The sequence below is a fragment of the Aythya marila genome (assembly GCF_965140915.1).
Source record: "Aythya marila genome assembly, chromosome: 1".
NCBI classification, from domain to species: Eukaryota; Metazoa; Chordata; class Aves; order Anseriformes; family Anatidae; genus Aythya; species Aythya marila.
The window spans coordinates 162,324,099-162,345,825 of record NC_139042.1 but is presented as its reverse complement, the minus strand read 5'-3'; the positions used below and the strand labels follow the sequence as shown (position 1 = coordinate 162,345,825).

The 21,727-nt window shown below is 37.2% G+C and overlaps 1 protein-coding gene across 4 annotated transcripts in view; it reads right to left on the bottom strand.

Annotated features, from left to right (window-relative positions):
• The window catches only part of NR1H4 (nuclear receptor subfamily 1 group H member 4), a 41,106-nt gene that overhangs the window by 1,113 nt on the left and 18,266 nt on the right, over window positions 1-21,727 (bottom strand). For 3 of the 4 annotated variants that reach the window (XM_082784470.1, XM_082784469.1, XM_082784472.1), the window contains 6 exons: window positions 16,667-16,819; window positions 13,183-13,316; window positions 12,573-12,671; window positions 11,436-11,535; window positions 9,766-9,912; window positions 1,214-1,327 (listed from right to left, as the gene is read on the bottom strand). In XM_082784470.1, the coding sequence (XP_082640596.1) occupies window positions 1,214-1,327; window positions 9,766-9,912; window positions 11,436-11,535; window positions 12,573-12,671; window positions 13,183-13,316; window positions 16,667-16,819 (747 nt within the window). The remainder of the gene's footprint in view (window positions 1-1,213; window positions 1,328-9,765; window positions 9,913-11,435; window positions 11,536-12,572; window positions 12,672-13,182; window positions 13,317-16,666; window positions 16,820-21,727) is intronic. The other variant, XM_082784471.1, reaches the window with a different exon arrangement.

Here is a 21,727-nt window from a genome sequence, read left to right as displayed (position 1 = left end):
CCTTAACGTTGTATTTTTTTGCTCAGGGTTCTCATACATATGTCCCATTTCTACCCAAGGAAAACTTCAAACTTTTTCAAAAGTAAAGAGTGGTGGGTAGTTTTATTGCTTTTTTTTTTTTTTTTTTTTTAACATTGTTGTTTGTTGTTGGTTTGTTGTTTGCTTTTTAACTAGGGAATGCTTCTCTGGGGTTTTATCATCATCTCTCAATGAAGTTCTACTCTCGAGTATGTCCTGTGATGCACTGCAACAACTGAGCAGCACAGCAGAATTCCTTGGAGATGTAGTACAACCAGGGAACTTGGCCAGTAGAAGAGTGTGTTTACAGGTCACCAGGAAAAAAAAAAAAAAACACCCTCAGATGAAGCCTCTTATGTTGGACAATACTTCTCTTTTTATTTTGTGGAAGTATAAGTATGCTTGGAGAAGGAGGAAGGAGATCAGGTTATTTATGTTACTGACATTTTTAGTGTAAAAAAAAAAAAAAAGAAAAAGAAATCCTGATCAGCACTGACTCCAAGAGCAATGGAATTGCTTCACCTTTCCCACCTTGAGTGAAGCCTTACTTGGAAACCTTAGTGTCTGCCTTTTCTCCTAAACCACCTCCTTCTCTCCTCCTTTTATGCGATAGTTTGAGACACTATGAATTTCTCTATAGTTCGCAGGTTACTTCTGTGTTGTTAAAGAATTAGTTTTTACACCAAAGCCTGACATTATTACAATGATATTACTGAAAAGTCAGTTTTGAACTCTCTGCAGCCTAAAGGACAACTCACCACTGTCCCACTTTTGCCAGCTGCTGTTTGTGTAATAGAGGCTGAAGGCCTTCATTGCCATACTCAGTTCTAGCATAGAGGGTCATCCACTTGCCTTTTAAAAATGTGACATTCCACAGTGGGCTGTAGTGATACACATATAACCACATTTGGGATTTTCTGAAGGAGCAAACCCATCATGCTGAGCAGTGATGAATTACCAATAATGTTTTTCAAGCGCTTCAAGCACAATTTAGGCACTTTTTTTCCATATACACAAAGCAAGTTGGTACAGCAGGACACTTTGGGTTTCTATTGTTTTCTAGTTTAACAACAGAATACACTGAATGAGTATGTATTCTCACTTGCTCTGTGTAGGAAGTTTTTACAATACTCAGGTCACACATCTCACGTTTCTTTCCAAATGCACCAATATTTAATTCTGAAATAGAAATTACCTGGGGACAGGATAACTATTGCTGTGAGCAGTGCATATTCTTCCTGTGTCATCTTCAGCTCTCCAACACTTTTATAAAAATTAAACATGGGAGTTATGAATTCATCTGAGATACCTGGGAAGAAAAAGAATAAAAAGTTGCATTATTTCTTTGATTATTGAAATAATCTGGTTTATTGCCACTGAGCAATTTGTTAATATTTGAAGCCTTGACTGTTTGTCTTAGTGGGCAAAATTTACTACACAAATCAGGTCTGATGCAATACAATTAGTTACATAGTGCCAGCGTGCCCTTGTTTTCCAGAACAGGGTAGAAACAGGCAAGCACTGGAAATTCCTTTTCACCTTGTTTCAAAGACTTTCTTTGAAGTAAGTTCATTTTCTCTACAGGTTTGTCCATCTTGCTCCTCAGGACAAGTCTCATGTGTGTTCTTCTTGCTGTCTGCTGATACCCTAGATGTCTTCTGTTTCCAGTATTCACAGACAGTGAAACAGTCCCATGTTCACTATGTTTACATTAGCTATATGGAAACCTCTCAGGGTGTATGGCTTAATTCCAGCCCAACTCTACTATACAGCTAACTGCCTTGGGCAGCTGCTTTGGTTGTCTCCATGAAGAGTCTTAATTGCTCCTTTTATGTAGCCTGAAACTTTAGCTAGGGCTAGGATTACCTGTAGTCCGAGATCAACTTGCTTGCAACTATTATTACCTTCCAGCATGAACTAGTGTATTATAAAGTACAGAGCCATAAATAATTAAAACCCAGCCTAGTTTAAGCTGGGATCATGTGATTCTCTTGATCCATCAGTGAAACCCACTGGGGTTACTGCACTGGGGCATGCCGACTGGGCTTCCTCTTACGGACTTTGTCATCAGGTCACACTGTTCTGACGTAGCCTTAGATTACAGATGTACTTCACTCTGCCCTGTGGTGTAAAAGAGAAGTAGGTCCTATGACATCCATTTTCTTATTTTATTTTTTATTTTTTTGTAAGTAGTGTGTCAGAGTCACTCAGAGCAGTTACTAGACTGTTGAAAACAGATGCTTGCAGCTCTGATGCAGCAGCACCTATAAGGTCTACAAATCCAAACCAATGCTTCTTGTCTGAAAGGACAGAAACCTCCTCTGTTCACACAGAGCTATAGGATAGGACTATAGAATTTCTCATCATTTCACTCTGTTTAGTTTTGAGCTGTTCTTGAATGAGACTTCACAGCTTAGTTTGGAAACTGTGAAATAACGTGGCTTTGAGTATTTTATACAACACGAAGTCCAAGACCAGTAGTCAGAGATTGCTGTGAGGTTTGGAGTGCCTCCAACAGGGGAAATTCAAAATGAAACTCAGCAGATGCAACCCAAAGACAGGAAATGTAAAGTCACTTGACTTAACTATGAACAAGTCACATTTTGCTGTGACAGTGACAACTAATTTAAATCAGTGGAATGGTTATGTGACCCAGCAGAGTGAAAGTATAGTCTTGCAGAGTGTGGCGCATTTTGTGGCTGAAAGATGTATTTAAACACGTGACATTAGCACCTAAGTTTTCTTCAGATTTCAAACTACAGATTCAGTTTTTGCAACATGTTCAATGATTTTGAGAAGAGTCTAAAGCCATTCAGCAGATCTGTATGACAAGAGTCAGCTCATCCTGTGGTAGTAACACAGTTCAAGCTTCATACAGAGCATCTGATGTGCTGCATAACTTATGTCATTAGTCACCGGAGTTAACTATACAAACTATTTAACAATTTAAAATTTTGAACACTTGTTATTGCTAACTTTTGGGAAGCTGCCTGTCTCTATTTGGCAGTTTTTATTGTAGTTCAATACGACACACGTATTTAAAACACGTGTTTTAAAGTGCATGTGAATCTAGAACCGTGAAAAAAAAAAAAAGTCTAACTGAGCCCTAAAGCAGAGCAAACAAATTCCTTTCATGCATAGCTCAACAATGTCATGAGAAAAGTCCAAGACAACTGCAGATATTTTTAGAACTCCCCAGGCAAGGTGTCATGCCCCTGGGCACATCATCTTGGCAGCAGGCAGGAAACAGGAGGAAGTGGGCTGTGACTAAGATTCTCCTCATTTGTTTCTCACATTCATCATTTGACTTGTTTTCCTTTTTTTTATTATTATTACCCCCCCCCCCCTTTTTTTTTTTTGGGGGGGGGGGGGCAGAGAGGTTACTTTTCAGATGGATGAAATTGTTCATTGATCAGCTGGATGAAATTGTTCTGACCACAGAGCTCCTCAAGTCCTAGTGTCAATATAACAACAGCGGGATGAAAAAGATGTTGGTGAAAAACAAGGTGTGGAATATCTAAATTCTGGTCCTCCTTGCACCCATAAGTATGAAGGAAAACAGTCCTTGCACCAGAAAGTTTATAATTTAACATTAAGAAACTAAAGCATGGGAGGGAGGGAGTGTAGATGTGAAAGCAAATAAAATTGCATTAGAACAGGTCTCTGCACTACTGCAATCCAAACAGAGAAATAAATCAAAACAGAAGAGGGAATAAAAAGGGATAAATAAGAAAGGGATAAATAAAAAGAGATGTTATAGGAATGCTGCTAAAGTTTACTCCTTTTACTAAAAAAAAACAAAAAAACAAACAAAAAAAAAAGACCAGAACTATGAAGTCTTTACATAGATGTATGTCACAAGGCAATTATGAACAAAACCATGCAAAAGAGCAATTTTAAGGCTAGTCTAATGGATTTTTTTCCTGGTTACTAATTTTGCCTCTATCCTGTCTGTGCTGGCCTTTCCTGATTATTTCCTTATTCTGGACAAACATTACACAAACTGCTGTTCCATCACAAGAGGGGGCTGTTTTCTAATGTGATTGAAAGCGCTTCAGTTTGGATTTAATAAACTCCACCAGAAAGCAAAAAGAAAAAAAAAAAAACAAAACAAAACAGGAAACAGATGTTTATAGTTCTTGCTTTTTTTTTCCTCTTATCTACTGTGTGAGATGTCACTTCCACTCAGGTTATCAGAAAAAGAATTAAAGATGATTTGTTGTTTGTAACTAGAAGGGCTGGAGGAGAAATGAATTATATGGCTTTTCAAATGTCAGTGTTACCAATCATACTCCAAAAGTGGAAAAAAAAATCAAATAGATAAAGTTATAATGTGTTTCTGGCCTCAGTGAGAACAAAAAAGCTAGCTCTGTTTAACCTTCTTTATTAAGTTCAGATGAGAGCAGTGTACATACTATATCAGACAGGCAGAACTTCCTGTTCTGTGTTAATGATGCCTCCTGCTTAACTTTTTTCAAAAAGGTTTCAGAAATTGGCTTCATGCGGCATTAAGGCAGTAAGAACTGGCCCTTCCTTTGGGTTTTGTGGTGCATCATTCTGAATTACACAGATTTCTACCTAACCACCAGCCCAACCCTGTCATCTGCTGAAGACACTGCAATTCAATTTAGTTGATTTTGCTATGTTAATGCCTGAGTGGCATAACCCCAAGGTAGTCAACAAGAAATACTACCTTTATTGAATATGGCCTTCAGCATTAGACTAGAGGAGATTCAAATTTGTGAGCATTATTTATTCAGCACCTCTTACTTCTTACACAATTTCATTCATCTCTGTAGCCTAGGATGCAGTATTGTTTCAGACTTTGCCTTGTGTTTTAGAGTTTTGTTCCTATGATCTCCCTATACTGAAAATAAAAGGACTGTTGCTTTCATAAGGTTTGCAGTTTCCAGTCATAAATAATTACATCTGGTTAACATAGCCCTGGCATATACTATTTTTTTTTTCCTATGATATCAAGTCATTATTGCCATTTTTTTGAGATCAGTATTCTCTCTTTTATTCTGGCTATTCATTAAAACAGATTAGATTGATCTATTGCAAGAGGAAAGCTTGAGAGTAAGTACTAATTAATAGTAACTAGCACTGTGTGATTAATATGGATGAAGAGATCTTTTTTTCTTGATAAACATGAAGCTGCCAGTGGGTATTAAACCAAGAGTTTATTAGTAGCTGTTTTATGAAAATGAAATATATTAATTACTCTCAAAATTACATCTTATCATTCACAGTGCTTCATCTACCAGAACTGTTTCCCAGGCTGCACTGTTTTTGTTATAAACTCTGCCTTCTAATCTATTCAGATGTATCAGTGACCCTTCAAACACTGACCAAATTCCCCGTATTAATGCTGAGAGCTGAAAAGGGGAAAGTCTAGCCAGCAGAGAAGGTACATCAGAAGATGGACATCTGAATTGTCCTTTGTCCTCATCCTCTACAGGTGAGAAACTTAAATGAGAGGTTACTATGTGCCAAAAAGAATTCACAAGTTGGACAGCAAAATCCCTTCTTCTCAAAATCAATTAGTAGGACCACTGTGGAGCCATTATTGCAAGAGCAGAAACCCCAGTAAACCTACAAGGAGGATGCAAATGACCATGTCACATCCCATCCTCTGGCAGTGGCCTGCGTGCCTGCTGTCAGGAGAGAGGTGCAGCCTGGCACACAGCAGCAGCATCTGCACTGCCCTGAGCTAGTCTTCATAGGTCGAGGCTATTTACCTAAGTACGTTTTTGGCCTGGAGAGGCACACTTATGCAGAAGAAAAGAGATTGGGTTCTCTGACATCTGTTCTTATTTTCATGTACATAAATTAACTCTGTAGGTATGATTTATACATTTGTGTAAACTGTGTAATTCATGGCACTGGTTAAGTCAGCATGGTAGATCATGCAGGACTGTATATGAACAGAAAAGCTCTTTCCTATACTCTGATTAAAAGTGGCCCTAATTTCTAAATGTTCTTGGCAGGATGCCGCTTTGGGATTGAGTCACAGGATGGCAAATGTCTCCTTCTGTGTGGATGCACACAACCACTGGGAGGGCTAGACAGCCTTCATGTGCAGGTATGTTTGGAAACAAGGAGCAAGATACAGGCCAGGTTACTTTCTCACACATTATCTGGACTCAGCAGTGGCGATCATTTCATTTAGTTTCTCTGCACAACCAGCAGCAGCACAGTGGGGTTCTGAAGCACTACGGTTACTCAGTACTAACAATCAAACAATGAAAGCCAAAGGTAGCGGAAGTGATTGGGTATCCATTGTTCCTCTGCCAAATTTTGCCCTAAGTTGCAGGGGCATCTAGTCCAAATCAATGGGAACTTTGTATCCACATTCAAGGGCGAAACGCGGCCTCTTTCCAATGTTTTGAAATACTGTCTATTTCATTTTTGCCTTGGATTTCATCGTACTTCAGCACCTGTAACCCATCCAGGAAAACAAGAGCATATTTCACAATGACAGGTGTCCTGCTGCCAACTGAAAGTTTGGGTCCAGATTTTTCCATTTCTATGCATACCGGATAGTATCTAATTCCCCGATACTGAAATTAGTAGAAGTGTTCTGAAGAATAAAATGATTAAATAAAAATCTGTGTCTCTCAATGATCACTGAAAGCAGATGTCATTAGAAAAACAAGGTATAAATGCTCTCTGTGAAAACATTCAGCATTTCAGCAGTGTTTTTTAAATTATTTTACTGCTAGACAATGCAGACAATTAGCTTTCAAAATAACAGAAAGAAACTAACCATTAAATTACCCAGATGTCAACTTTTCACAAAATGAGTGAATCGGTGACAACATGGTGTTTGTGTAAGTGAAGCATCAAGTAAGATAAGTAAGTTGTACAAGCTCTCATTAACATTACATAGAACATCTGTATTTCTCATTAAGTCTCAGTATTAGAGTGAGTAAGAGAGGATTTCAATTTCAGGAGCAGCAAATGAAAGAATTTCCATAATACGTTGTGGAGAGACTATAAGGGCACAAAGGCAGTCACTGAGATGTGCCAGGACTTAGGCAACACGCTCAAGCTAAGAAATAAAAATACACCTCATCAGCATGAGAATAAAAATAAATACTGCTCATGCTCAAAGGTCATCACCATCAGATCTCTGCCTTCTTTATCAGAAAAAAATAAGAATAAAAATACAGGCATAAATATTAATAGACAAGAGCTGCTTCCAAACTGACATGGTGGCAGGTGACAAAAGTCTGGACAGTTTGTGACTTTTAGGCAAGATCTCTCCCTACACCCTCAATTTCATGGATACAGATATCAAGGACTTACAATAGGACTAACATCACATTCTGACACCTGTCTGCATCTAAAATATTGGGGATAGGAGTTCTGACTAACGACGAACCATAGCTGATGGCCTGACAGTACTTAGGACCTCACTAGAAGCTATGAGTAGTCCTAATGCTTTTTCTTCACTCATTACCTTTATATGGATTGATAAACTCTCATTCAGCTATCACTGTGTTTCCTCTGCTGCTCTCAACTTATTTTGTGGGGTTTTGGTTTGCTGCACTTAGTCTTGTTTCTCAGTCAGGTATATTTTAAAGTGAAGTTCCTATCGCCATATTTAAGTATCATTCTTTTGGGCTTTCTTCTTTGTTTGACTTGAGTGTAATCTCTTCTGGCCAGTTTCTCTCTTGGACCACTCTACAGTATGATAAAGGTCAGCTGCAGTGCTTATTGTAAGTAGCACATGTCGTTACTGGTTAAGGCTGAGACAGGCTATAAAAGTTTCTACCCTAATATCAAATTTGGTACAGGCTGCTGTTCAAGCCAGCAAAGCCTGCCAAGCAGTCAAAGGGGAATTTTAAACCCACATTTAAGTCTTTTCATGAAAGGGACATTGCCAGTTTGAATGGCTATGCTCTAGCATGCAGCAATGACAATGAGCCAATGTCTGTCCAAAATGAAGGAGTCTTGTGAGCTTGGAAATTCTGAGTGACTTCTGGGTCTGTGCTGTAGATCTTATAGTTCACATCATCATCTGTAGCAGCAGTAGCAGCAGTAAAGTTAACACAGCTACAACTACAAAGATTTACAAGCTGCTTTTGTTTACTCTTACAAGCTCATTAAGTGCAGTCAAGGAAAATGCTTTTAAGTAGGTCTGAATTTGCACAGTGTGGAGAAATAGAATACATGGCAAAGAGTAATATATCTTGTATTCTGGATATGAGTGGAAGGAAAAAATGCAGCCAGCAGCAAGTAGCTGGGTAATGCTTTATCCTCCTGCAATATAGGGAGGGAGCAATTCTAGCAACAGTATGTCTCTTTATGCTCCCAACTTGATCCTGTCTTGAGGAAATATGCTTCAGAAATCCTTTTTTTTTCCATGAGCAGTAACATACATATATGTATATACGCAGTGTGTATATATACACACATTAAAAAAGTTACAGTGCTTCATTTCTTGGAAACTATTCAACCCAGGGTCTGATCCAGTACTCATTTTAACTCTGACTGCAGAGCCTGGCCTACAAGCTATCCATATCACTCTCAAAACCACCCATTTCCAGTCCTTCAAACAACAGCCTCTTGTAATAAATCAAAATAAAAGAAATATTAAAAACTACAAAATGTAAACCTATAAATGAGTGTGCTAAGTCAAACTAAAACTAAAACTTTATCAAGGAAATTATTCTCACATTTTCTGACTCATTTTAATAGTTGCAAATATATAAATATTGGCATCATTTTCCATACATTTCTAGTCCCTTCATGTCGTGGATTTTAAGAGTTTCAGAGCTGAGTTCAAGCCCATTTCCACAACTAGTATTGAGGTTAAATGTTCTCCCATGTATTTTCCTTCTGATCATTATAAAGGAAGCCAGAATCAAAGCAGCCTGAGTATAGACAGCCTCTTTGATTATTAATGATAAGTAGATGAGGGGTAGGTAAAGTCTGTTTGTCAACACAGAAAAAAACAAAACAAAACAAAACAAAACAAAACAAAAAAACACATTCTGTATTGCATCAGTGGAGAACAAAGACTATGTAATAAAGCAAAATACATCTTTGCCTGCTTTAAGGAACAAATACCAAGCCCAGTTTGGCTTTTCATCATTTTCCAGTCTTACACCTTAAGCAGGACCTTAAGAAACAGAAAATATACTGAGAATATTCCATATTTGTATTTCTTCTATGCACTATGATTCAGTTTTACTAAATAGGCCCTAAGAATAGATTTTTTCCTTCTACAGTAACATTCCACAGTATATCTACAGTATTATCCTAAAATCCTTTCTTTTTTTCTTTCTTTTTTCTTTCTTGTCTGCCTGCCTGCCTTTGCTCTCTTTCCTTGTTTATTTGTTTCCCTCATTCCTTCTCTCTCTCTTTCTTTGTTTCTTACAGTAATTGCATTTGCAAGCAATTATGATAATAATAATATAAATAATGATATTTTATGTGAATAATTTGAAATGGTGGATTTTGTTCATCATTCTTTTATGCTTGTCATTGGAGACTTGCACTGGTTTTATTGGATATAGCATTATTCATAATGCTCGCAGTGTATTTATGAATAAACCTTTACCTTATGATCTTTAGACTCAAAGCTGAAATAGATTTGTTCTAGTTAATATAAAGAACAGCATTTAGATAAACCTGTTTCAACGCTAGTAAACAATTTTACTAACTTTTCAAGGTCAAATACTAACACAGAACTGCAATGGTGTCTTCTGTTTTTTTCCTTGTAAACAAGATACTCACCACTATTACGAATTCTTTCTTCCAAAAGAACAGTATGTCCTGTAGGAAGTTTCCTACTGAAGATCTCAGCTGAACGGAGGAACATGGCTTCCACAGCTGAGCCCTTCAGCAAAGCAATCTGATCTTCATGGTCAAGGGTTTGGAAGCCTGGGGAGACATTATAGATAAGTAAGGCAGTAACAGAAAACTCCCACAGCAACAGAAAAGTACTTTTTGTCCTGAACTTCTTCCACAGGAGGTGCTACACATTTGTGTAACCTTGATGCTGGTGTTGGCTGGCTTGACAAATGCTGCAGAGACTGAAATCAAGATTCCATAAAATAACACAGGCTCAGTCCCCACTGAAGTTTGGGTGAATTAGACTCAGTGGGGACCTTCCCTATCACTACTGGCAACTGATTTTGAAAATCGACCTCCAGAAGCCAGACAGGGAGCCTTTGTGGAGGCTTTAAGATCTTTGCCTTTTCTGCACCATAAAGCCATTTGGATTGCAGAAATCTGGTAGTTTTTTTGTTGTTGTTTTGGTTTTGGTTTTTCCCTCTTACTAAACCACTATCAAATTTCTAGCTCATAGCTTTGCTCACTCTCAGGTGTGTATGTGCACACATAATCATGAACTTGACCAGTGATTGCATTCAACCAGAGCAGCACATAGCACATTGAATCCTTTTGTTCAATTAAGGAGCTGTGTTAGCATCTGTCAGCTGACACTGCTGTACCCCTTTCCTTAATTTGTACTCTGTTCATGTCCTGAGAGCTGGTATTCCAGTTAGCATAAAATTAAAGTTACAGCTGCAGTACTGGCCTTTGAAGCAAGCTCATAATACACAAATAAATGGTCAATATCATGGGAATACCAGGAAAATATTTTCCTACAGTGAGGCATCACAGTGCACATTCCTTGAAAAAAAAAGTGCCTGAAGAATTTTCGCAGGGGTGGCTTGGTCTGTGGCTTCAAGGCTGAGTGCAGAGAAAGGAGCTGGAAGCACTGCTCCAAGTGCTGCAGTAGCAGTAGACTGGCTTCAGAGGGTGGGCAAAGGCTTGAAGCTGATGAGAAAACACCTGTAAACACAGCTTCCAGGCAGAGAAGGAGGGCTGGGACTTGTCTCACAAGGAACCTGTACTATGCCCAGCATTCACTCATGAGGTAACATCCACTTGGGGGTTTAATAACAATAACAACAATAACAAAAATAAACAACTCAGGTCTTCAGTATTTGTCCATAACACACCATGCAAGGTCTATAAGTACTGGTGTCTCCAACAAGACAAAGTTCTTGTTTAAGACTCATAATTCAGTGGATGTTATGGCTTAAAGGCTTTTCTAGAAAGGCAGCAAAGTACAAGTCTGGTGGATGTTAGTGGTAACTTACAGGCAAACTATTTGGCATTGCACTGATACATGAAAAGTCTCTAGAGACCTAACCTCTTCTCTGAACATTTTGCTTGTCAATAGATAAAAAGTGCCACATCCCAGAGTGACAGAATTTGAATTATTCAAAATGTTCACCACAGAGCACAAATCTTCTTTTCTTTAGACAGTGTCTGAAGAATACACGTGTCAGAGGAGGTGGTGTTTTCATACAGCATTCAAAATAAAATAATCAAACGGCAACTGAAGGTATTTAAGTCTCACAGTAACAAAATTTGCCCCAGCAGACTGGATATACCTGGCAGTTTTTTAGTGAATTCCACAAGAACCTGAACGTGACTGGTAGCCATTTCTGTTAAAATCAGAAAATTCCCTTCAGCACTGAATTCCTCATGTAACTGTTAAAAATCAGACAAAACAAAATCTGTTAATATTCATCATCACTTCACATTTAAAAACATAAATACAAAAATTATTAGAGTGGATCATGTGAGAGGTCTATCTAATCCTGCAGTTTGTGCAAAAAAAAATGGTTGACAAAAACAGGTATTTTGGAAGGTGATGTAAGAAATAGAAGTAGACAGTGTCCTTTCCCTGAAGCATGTCACATTTTCAATGCTATGTCCAGCAGTCAATGATTTAGGCACTTCTTAAGCTAGAAGTTATATGTGAACCATGATGTTTAACCAAAAGCCTTGTTATCCATGAATTTGTCTACTTTCTTTTTTGAATTGTCTTTATTTTTAACCTCCTCAATCTCCCATGGAAATAAGTTGCACAAGTTAGTTACAGCCCCTGCAAGTGTCTTCCTTTTATTTTTCAAAGTTGAGAACTTAGAAAATAATCTTGTTCATTTGTTTTGCTTGTTGGTTTTTGTTTGTTTCTTTTTAAGAAATAACACAACAGTTTTGTGAAAAGAAAACAGTAAAAATCTTATTTAAACCCCCCCTTTTTTTTTTCTCTTCTGCCTATTTCCCAACATTTTTCCAACTTAGCATCAAAAGTTAAATTTTTAAATGGAAACCAGTAATTCTAGAAGGTATAAGGAAGAGGAAAGAAAATTGAATTAAACAAAAACCTGGAAGATGTTGGGAGTTTGGGTTCACTAAACTGAAAGACTTTCAAGCTCCCAGTCTGGTAGCTTTAAAGAAAGGAAGCTTGGAAGTCTAACTCAAATCACTGCCTATACTGATAAAGGAAAAACAAAGTTCCAATCAGCAAAAGTTACATTCGAGTATAAAAGTGTATTTTCAAAGAGTGGAAAGCTTTTTCTTAGCATTTAAATTTAGTAAACAAAGATGTGGTCTAACAAATAACTAAATGGCAGAGTTTGACACCCTTGCAGCACGTTTAAACTGTAAACTTATACCCATAGTCTACCTAATCCTCAGCTTTTTCATCCACATCTCAATAATTAATCAATCAATGTACTTACTAGCTTTTTTGACACCTCCTGAGGTATTTGTTGTTTACTGTATGAATCCATGATGTAATCAAGAAGGTTCTGCTGTTCTGGGGTAAATTCTACTTTCTCCTATACTGGCAAAAAAAAAAAGCCCATCATGAAATGCAGTTAAATAAAAATGATCTACCATCTTGCGAATTAGGCAAAGATATACACATATTTGTTACACTTCAAGTTAAAGCAGATAAGATTTGCTTGCCACCACAAGACTTCAGATTTCTACAGAAGTCCACAGGGAAGCATGCAAGGCTTTTAAATAGCATGAATTTATGTGGTTTATTCTTAGAAATTAGGAAATAATTATCAAATAACTCAGTATGCTCAAACTTCACTATCACTCCTCACTATATATGATATACACCTGAGATATATCACAGAAAAAAAATATTTTATGGATGCTGTACAGAGTTTTGACTAAAAATATCAAAACTACTTCTATATGCAAGGTATCTCCTTGACATGGGTGAGAGATGGATTTTTAATTTAAGCAGATAGCTCCATAGAATTTATGAGAACTTATTCACTGTAAAAGCCACATTTATCTCAAACATTGCCACTACTATTACAAGAATTTTATTACCCTATACATTTTAGTTGTAGATGTCACTTGTTTCATGTCATGTCCTTCATTATCTTCATTGACCGTTTGATCTGGGGGCTGTTTCACATTTTTCCGTAGCCTTTTTGACTTGCATTGTATTTCTGTTAACAGACCTAGAACACACAATACAATAGGTATTTTTTGCATTTATATATGCTTTAGGCACTGACTAACTACATGAACATGCTCATGAATGCCCTTTACACTAACAAATCTACTTACCTGTACAGAATATTTCCTGAACATGTCATTATCTTTGGATATGAACCTAATGAGTTATACAACTATACACTAATGAGTAGTCGAGCCCAATAGGAGCCCATCTACAGAGCAAATCAGTTGGTGCTAGTGACTCAGCATTCACACAGTGTGAATGTCAGGGAGCTTGTTTTTGGACCAGCTCTAATATGGTGTTACAGACAGAGTGTGATGGAAGTGTGATGGAGTATGTTTTTCGTTTTGTTTCATCTAGAATGAAGCCCTTCCTTGTGCTCTAAAACCAGAACCAATGCACAGTAAACAGGGACGATTAGAAGACTGTCATTAAAAGTGTGCTTGTGATCTGATCCAAAAGAGTAGTTGAGGTGCTGCTGTTCTTACACAAAGGGCAGTGGATATTTTCAATAATCTTTAAGCATTACTGTGGCTATAGTGCAGATTCTTTGCAAAGTCCTCCTAGAAGACGACTCACAGGCTTTAGCCATTGGAGTGTCATTATATGGATAGACCAACAGCTGAAAATTTTGGCTCATAAGTAACTCAGACTGGCAAATGTACCTGAAAAAATGTATTAATTTAAAATGTTAATGTTTAATGTTTAAAGTGTCTTGATATTTTGCATCCCTTTGTCTTAGAGGACTGAATAAAGCCATGGTTTTACTCTAAAGTTTAATTTGCCGTACTGAAAAGATATTTGCATTTATGTATTATTTTTTTTGTTCTAGAATACATTTCAGTCCCTTGAACCAAGGAGCATCCTTATGTGGATGTCATAAAAACTAGCAATTTGCCTGTGCTAACAAAAGAAAGGGACAATACGTACCCTAAACAACCTGTGGAAGACAGCCAGAAAGCACAAATGAAAGAGTAAACAGCAAAGTATTCATCTAAAAATAAACCTATCAGCACAGGACTTTTTTTTTTTTTTTTTAAAAAAAAAAAAAAAAGAGCTTCTTTCAAGTATCCTTCCCATTCTTCACCTCTGAAAATGCAGAGCAGGAAAAGAGGCTCATTCAGTGAGTATATGATGGTAGAGGAAGATACCATGAAAACAGTGAATTTCGTTGTGAATGTTTTTAATTTCCTGTTTAAGCACTATATAAAATAACCTACCTGAACTGCTGAGAAAAAAGGAAATTTACATGATTCATATAAGACCTTCAAATAATACCTTGAAAGGGAGGAATAGGAATGGTGGAGATAATTGGTATTGAGCCATGTAATTTGTGCTGCTGCCCAGCATCATAGATTTCGTTTTCTAAATGATATTATTTGATGGATACTTCGGTGGTGTTAATGGGCTTGTACCATTTTCCACCAACTTAGGATACAGCCTACTATCCTTCCTAGGAAAAATGTGGTTTACTTTTGCCTTAAGCAGTAAGAGTAGATTTTGTTATGCTTCCTGCTACTGAGTTGTACATTGACATCTTATTCTGACTCCACTTATGTTAACTGGAAAACTCATGTGAGAAACAGGACTTTACTTTTTACCTCAGACCTTGCTGGATTTCCACGAGTATTAAATGGTTATCAAGTTCCAGGAAGAGTGGCATAACCTGTGTCTTCCCTAGGTAGACATTTCGCACAAGAAACTTGCAGTTTATAGCAAAACCACAGCAAACAACCAAACCTGATGGTTAGTAATTTTGATCTTTTGTGTATAAAGGGCAGGAGTAGGATTATTGAGTAGACATACCATAAATGTTTATAAGACTTTACCTCCTTGTTCAGAGGAAAAAAAGAATCCACAGTGCTTGTAATTACGATCCTACAAAATGAGTAAGTGAAACAAAGTTCAAGGTAGCCTTTTATTTCCTAGTCACTTTTTTTTTCAAATAAATGCTCTATACTGCTAGACGCTTTGTGTTTTACTGTCCTGGATTGCCTTGAACTAAAAGCAATTATACAACACACAGCCATTGAATAGTACTTTGCAGAACATCCTCATTGCAGTACATTAGAGCACACTTATGTTTAAGTCATGAGCGACACAAGATACCCAGAGTTTCCATTGCAGAGAGAGAGTCAAATAGCAGTGGCACTCATTGGCTTTTATTTCATGTGTGCCAATTTGTGAAAATGATCAGCCAGTTTAAAAGTTTCATGTGTGCCTACTCAGTATTATTTACGCTGACCTATTTTTTTCAGTGATCACTTGCTTTTTGTCATACTAAGTCACTGAGGCTATTTTTGAACCCTCCAAATATTGGAACAATGGATCTGGGATCAGCATCACGGGGTACTCATTCTCCTCTGACACTGAGGGACCCACTGCATGCTGTCATCACAGTGGTGGTGTGTGTTCATATATTTACATACTGCGCGAGAATATGTCATATCTCAGGATCTTTGTAGCCTGTTCAATTTGCAGAATGAAAGATTAATTACATTATGCTGGCAGTGTGTTCCAAATATTGATGGAGCTTATTGTTTCTTACAAAACCAACAGTTAATATAGCATCTTCTGATCAGATTGAGGGATAGAAGTATATTAAAAATTCCAAGTAGATTAATTTCCTGTATGAACCCAAATTGGTTTCACACATACGTGTATGCTGAAGTGATTGGAGCCGTCAAGAAAAATAAATTGTAGCCCTGTTCATGAAAGGCAGAGCAGATGTTTACAGACCGTTTTCAGAAGCCAGCCTGAAAAAACATTTTACTCTAAATGTTTTAAACATTTTTAAAGTTGCACTCCAATATCCCTGTTGTTCAAAGTTGCTCAGTGAAGTTTATAAGCTATCAGCCTGAATATTCACTTTAATATGAAACATTATTAAAGTCCATCGGCCTCATTTTTGGACCCAGTTCTACCTATGTGTCTATATTCAAGGCAGGAAAATACATAGCACCACACAAAAAGCTAATGAGACTATAAAAAAGGGCTAGCCTTCAGAAGGCTTTGCGTGATTGCTGGGTGAGGTCTGGGAACATACACTTGGCAAGCCCACAGAAACTTCCTGTTAATGGCAGTCTTCCTCTTTTCTGAAAAAAACAATGTTGTTTGAATACCAGCATTTGGACTAGCAAGAACTTGACAGGGAGAGGCCCAGAAAGAGTAGTGAAGCAAATATGTTTGCCTATTTCAATAGGATTTGATGCACAGTTTCAGCATTATCTTTAATGCACCTTCTACTGGCTAGACTGTATCTTTTATAGACTTAATATTAAGACCATATTGATTAAACAAATACAGTATTTGATGTGTTCTCTGCACACTCTGGCTATATGATGCAAATACCTGTATACATACATTCAGCCAACATGCCCATTTGCTTGCATTTCCTTAGACGGCACTCCTGGCATTTTCTCCTCATATACATGTCCATCTCGCAGTTGCCTCCATTTTTACACTTGTATACTGCATTTTTTGTGATGCTTCTTCTGAAGAACCCTGCACAATACAACAGTGACATAGGTAAAAGAAAACACTCAAAACAGTACTGTAATAAATTGATGAGCACCTCCATCTGGGTTTTCTGAATGACAAAAGTTCTGCTGCACTGCTAGTTTCTTCAGTGCCTAGGTGACTACATTTTTGCTGTTTGCTTTGAGAATAGTATTAATGTTGTATAATTTAACAGGTGAGTGTGATAGATTGCATGTCCATACATTAGGAATTAGCACCAAGTAAGGCCCTGGAACCGTCAGCCTTGAGAAAATTCAGACTTAAATCTGAAACCTGCCTGGAGCAGATTGAGCACCAGCACTACAGCTGTAGTGGTGATGCCATACAAATAGTTGGTGAAAAAAATATGAGCCTGTTAAGTCCCTTGAGGTACAGAATGCACAGGAAGAGAGCTGTGTAACTATCTACACTTCCCTCAGCCCCTGTAAATACTTGGACCAAGTACTGGTCTGCTTGCCTACCCCCAGGTTTAGTGTACATGTGGCCTCCTACTCTGTGTACAAGATACTCCAGCCTCTTTCACTAAATATTTTCCACCTGATGAGCTAAGCAGTCACATAATTTCAACTACACAAGCAGCTGAACTGGTATCATTACTGGATTCACTGCAAAGTTGCACAGTGGTAACTGCAAACCACAACGGATCCCAGAAGTCTACAGGACCTTGACTCAGTCTGTAGAAATCTACTATTTGGCTGCTGCCTAGCACATCTCAGAGAGAAGAACCATGGGCAAAATGTGCAATGCTCCAGATACGAAATTTAATACAATAAAATTCATCACAAAACAGAGTCATTGCTGCCAATCATGACTTGAATGTTTCCTGAATTTTTAGTGGGATTCACTGTGCCATCACAATCTTTTATGCTATCCTTCATGTGGCAGAAACTATTTAGCTTCAGCTGCAGATGAAATTAACTCTCTCTGGCACAGGTGGGAAGCTCTGTTCTCCTTCTCACCCGAGGGCAGGCTTTTGAGATAGACTCCTGGGAGCTTTTGCTGGCACATCACTTATTTATAGTGCATTTCAAAGTAGAATTCTGTGTAAATTTACATTAACCAAAACTATTCACAAAACTTTTGCTTTCTCCTTGCGACTGGCTGGCACAATAAAAACACAATTGTTTTCCAACCTGGTACTTTCATGCAGTAGGAGAGGCACCAGATAACACAGTCCCCCACACTCAGATGTGAATCTGAATTTTTGTCCATTGAAGGACTTGTTTGCTTGTTTTCGGAATGTGTTGACCTGGGAAAACATCCTGTTGAATCTGGGTGAGATAACGTGGTAGAAGACATGATGATTTTGCCATTGTCAGATGACAATTTCCCAACTTTGGCCCAAGTTATTATAGTTGTATTATCTCTTTCAAGCACCAGTGTGTGGCTACCACTAAAACAATTCCACTATCTGGTCACACAAAAAAATCTGGCATTTCTCTGAATCTGCTTTATTTCCTGCTTGAAATCTCTTTCATACTGTTTTATTGGCTTATTTTCAGATAAATATACTTGACTGGCACCAGTCTCCTTTGAAATGCAGATTGCTTAGAACCTTCTGCAGCCCTAGGCATTATTTTTATTCATCATTCACGTGGTGTTTAATACATTACCATTTACTGCTCAGGCAAGAGAGATAAAGGCCTGGATTTAAGCTGTAGGTTCTCAGTGTCAGTTAAAGGCAATTATTTGTTAAATTAAATCCTGTAATTTGTGAAAAATATTAATTAGTAGTAAATATTAAAAACCTCTACTCAAATATCTTTGACATTCTTAGTGCAATTTATCACTCACCCTCTCCACAAGGTGTGTGTTTGCTTTTTCATGGGGGGACAAAGAAAAAGAGCTTTAGTAAATGAATGTTTAAAAAACACAAAAGAATGTGAAAGAATGCAAAAAATAGGGATGCAACATGATAGGAGCCAATAGGATTCATGTGGTCAAATATTTGGTCTTTAAAACAAGGTTTTTGGAAAAGCGAAATGAGAAATGAAATATATATTTTTTTTCATCCAAAAAAGAAAAAAAAGTAGTTTTAACCCTACTCTCACTTCAGTTTTATCATGAAGTGACTCTTAAACCATGGTCTTCTTGAACAGACTTCATAATTGATTTTTAAATTAGTTTTTAGGTATGAGTAAAAAAATGTAATAAATGTTCTTTACTAAAAATTACAAAATAACTTAAACTGTTTGAAATATTTTATGTGTGACCATCTATACCAGGGGAAGTTAAAAAAAAAAAATAAAATTGGAGATAAATCAGAAATGGCATCTGTTAGGATAATGAAGGGGCAGCCCCAAAAGGTGAAGGTTTTTCTGGCACCATCTAACTTTTATCTGATCTTACCAAATTACAAAAACCATTTGGCTGGAAATGTTGATTTTGCTTTGTTCTCTTAGCTAGTCATGAATATGATTAATTATGCCTAGAGTTGCTCCAATATTACTGATGCTGATTTTCTTATGGAAATGATGAACATTGAAGGAAGACAGCTGTTAAAAATGTAGATGAAAGCTTTTTAAATATCTCAGTTTGCCATCCTGGTGTCTAACTGTTTTGGGGATCTCAATTTAAAAGTTTTTGAAGTTCACTGTTGCTAACAAAGCACTTGCTCCACTCTATCAGACTATCACAACAGCATTCCTTCCACCTATCCTCACGTGGTGGATGCCAACACGAAGAAAAGATTAATGTAGCACCACTCTTCACAGAAAGCATGCTCATTCTGGTGTAAGAGACATCAAGCATTATCAGCAATGGTTTGAAGACTGCCTAAACTCTTACCTCTGCTCTCTGTAGAGGGAATTCACAACCAGCTGTACTCTCAGCAGAACACATTCAGTGTCTCTATTGAACAAGCGCAACGCTATATCACACTTGTTCTGTAGCATCTCAAAATGGCCCTTAAAACCCAGTGCCATTATTCAGACTAAGGTTATACAAAAAAAAAAAAAAAAAAAAAAAAAAAGTCTTTGATGTCTATCTGCAAAGACTGTCTCAGAAATGACCTCTACAGCAGCAGGCTTTAAAGCATAATATGAATATGATGGTCCTTATTCTGTAATATTGCCCATGAATGGTCCTTTATGGACAACAACGATGATACTATTATTGCAGATCGAGGCAGCATTAGAGGTGAGAGGAACCTTTTCCTTTTTTTTTTTTTTTTAGTACCACAGGCAACTATCCTCTGAGAGCAAATGTTCTGTTTAATTTGTAAAATATTAATGAAATGGTTCATATTTATTTGTTAATGGCTGATAATGTATTTATAGATATATACATATATGTGTGTGTATATTTCTGTCCATGTCTTTAGATTGCTGTTCTCATGAGGGAAGATAAATAAGATCTTAATATTGCTCTGCCCAAGAAGGAAGAATGAAGAATGGAGGGTGATGCTGAATGCATTATCCAAGAAAGAAATAAGAAAAACAAAACAAAATATATTCATCACAGAGGATTAAATTCCATGCATGCTAAGTCTACCCCTTTGAATCAGAGCATCCACAGCATCAATGGAGCAAGGATACTGCAGGGTAGGCACCAGTCCTGCAAAAAGGGATCTGTGTATTATTCTGAATCACATCAAACATGAATTAACAGTCTTGTTGCTGAAAAGGAGTTAATCTCATGCTTGGATGCCTGATAAGAGCTCAACTAGCTTACTGAGCCCCATTTATGCACTGTGTCTTGAGGTAATATATAGCAATGTGAAAAATTCCACAGATGCACAAGAATGATCAGAGGTCTAGAAAAGGCAGTATCATCTTCACCTCGTCAAACAGAATCACTGTCCTCAGCACATCTTTTTACTGAATCAGCTGTTACTTTAACCACCTGTGAAGTTTATTGTAGAAACTGAATGCATTATCTTTAAATAATTCAACTTTTACTATGTTTGATCAAGGGTACTATTCCTTCTAATTGATGTTGCAGTCATGAAATGGAGTGAAAACATAAAATAAATGATCCCCATAAAGCAGTAAAATTATGGTTATATAGAGTGATTCAAACTGAATCGGTAGAGAGGTGGACACATATTTCCTTCTGCCTTAGATTTTAGTCTGTGTATTTACCCAGTGATTCTAACCTCGCTCCTAAAGACATTCTTTAAACGTTCCACATTTTTTAATTGTTAGTCTTTGCAAAAATTAAGTCATTTCATAATCAAGTTAATAAACAGTAGGAGTAGCTTACTAACAGAATAACATGAATTGGAACCTTTACATTAAAACTGAGTTTAATTGGGTTTATAATGACAATTAGTATGAATTAATTTATATTTTTTGACTGAGACAATTCACACAGGCAGCAGAAAGAAAGAAATCTCGTATTTACTGGTATTATTGAGATAAGCTTTATGACCCTTGATTGTACTTATGTTTAGAGTGTTTGAACATTTTGGTCTGTTTTGCACTCAGAAATGAATCCACAATAGGTAAAGCAAAGCCCAAAATTAGTTCAAAGTCCACCCTCCATGACAATGAGCTCCACACTAAGATTAGCAGCCACATATTTCAGTACTTCTGCAATGTCTGAGCTTTTAGCCTTTATCTGCAGAACGGAAACCATAGTGAAATACTTATTCACAGAACAGAATGAAAAACTGGGGCATTATTTTTCTTCCTATAGTGTACATCAGTCCCATGGTATAGGTATAGGTATCCCATCATAGTTATCCCATCAGCCTATCTTTTTTGTTCCTTTCCGATAAAACATCTAGCAATAATGTTTCCAGTAATGCCAATCATTTTCTGTATCCCCTTTTATCCTGACACCAATTTGTGAACACTGTTCTCCTAGGAAGGAAGATTTTTATGCTATGAATACAACCTGAAAAAGTTCCCTCCCTACGAATAATGGCTGTCCCTAGAAATAAATCTAGAA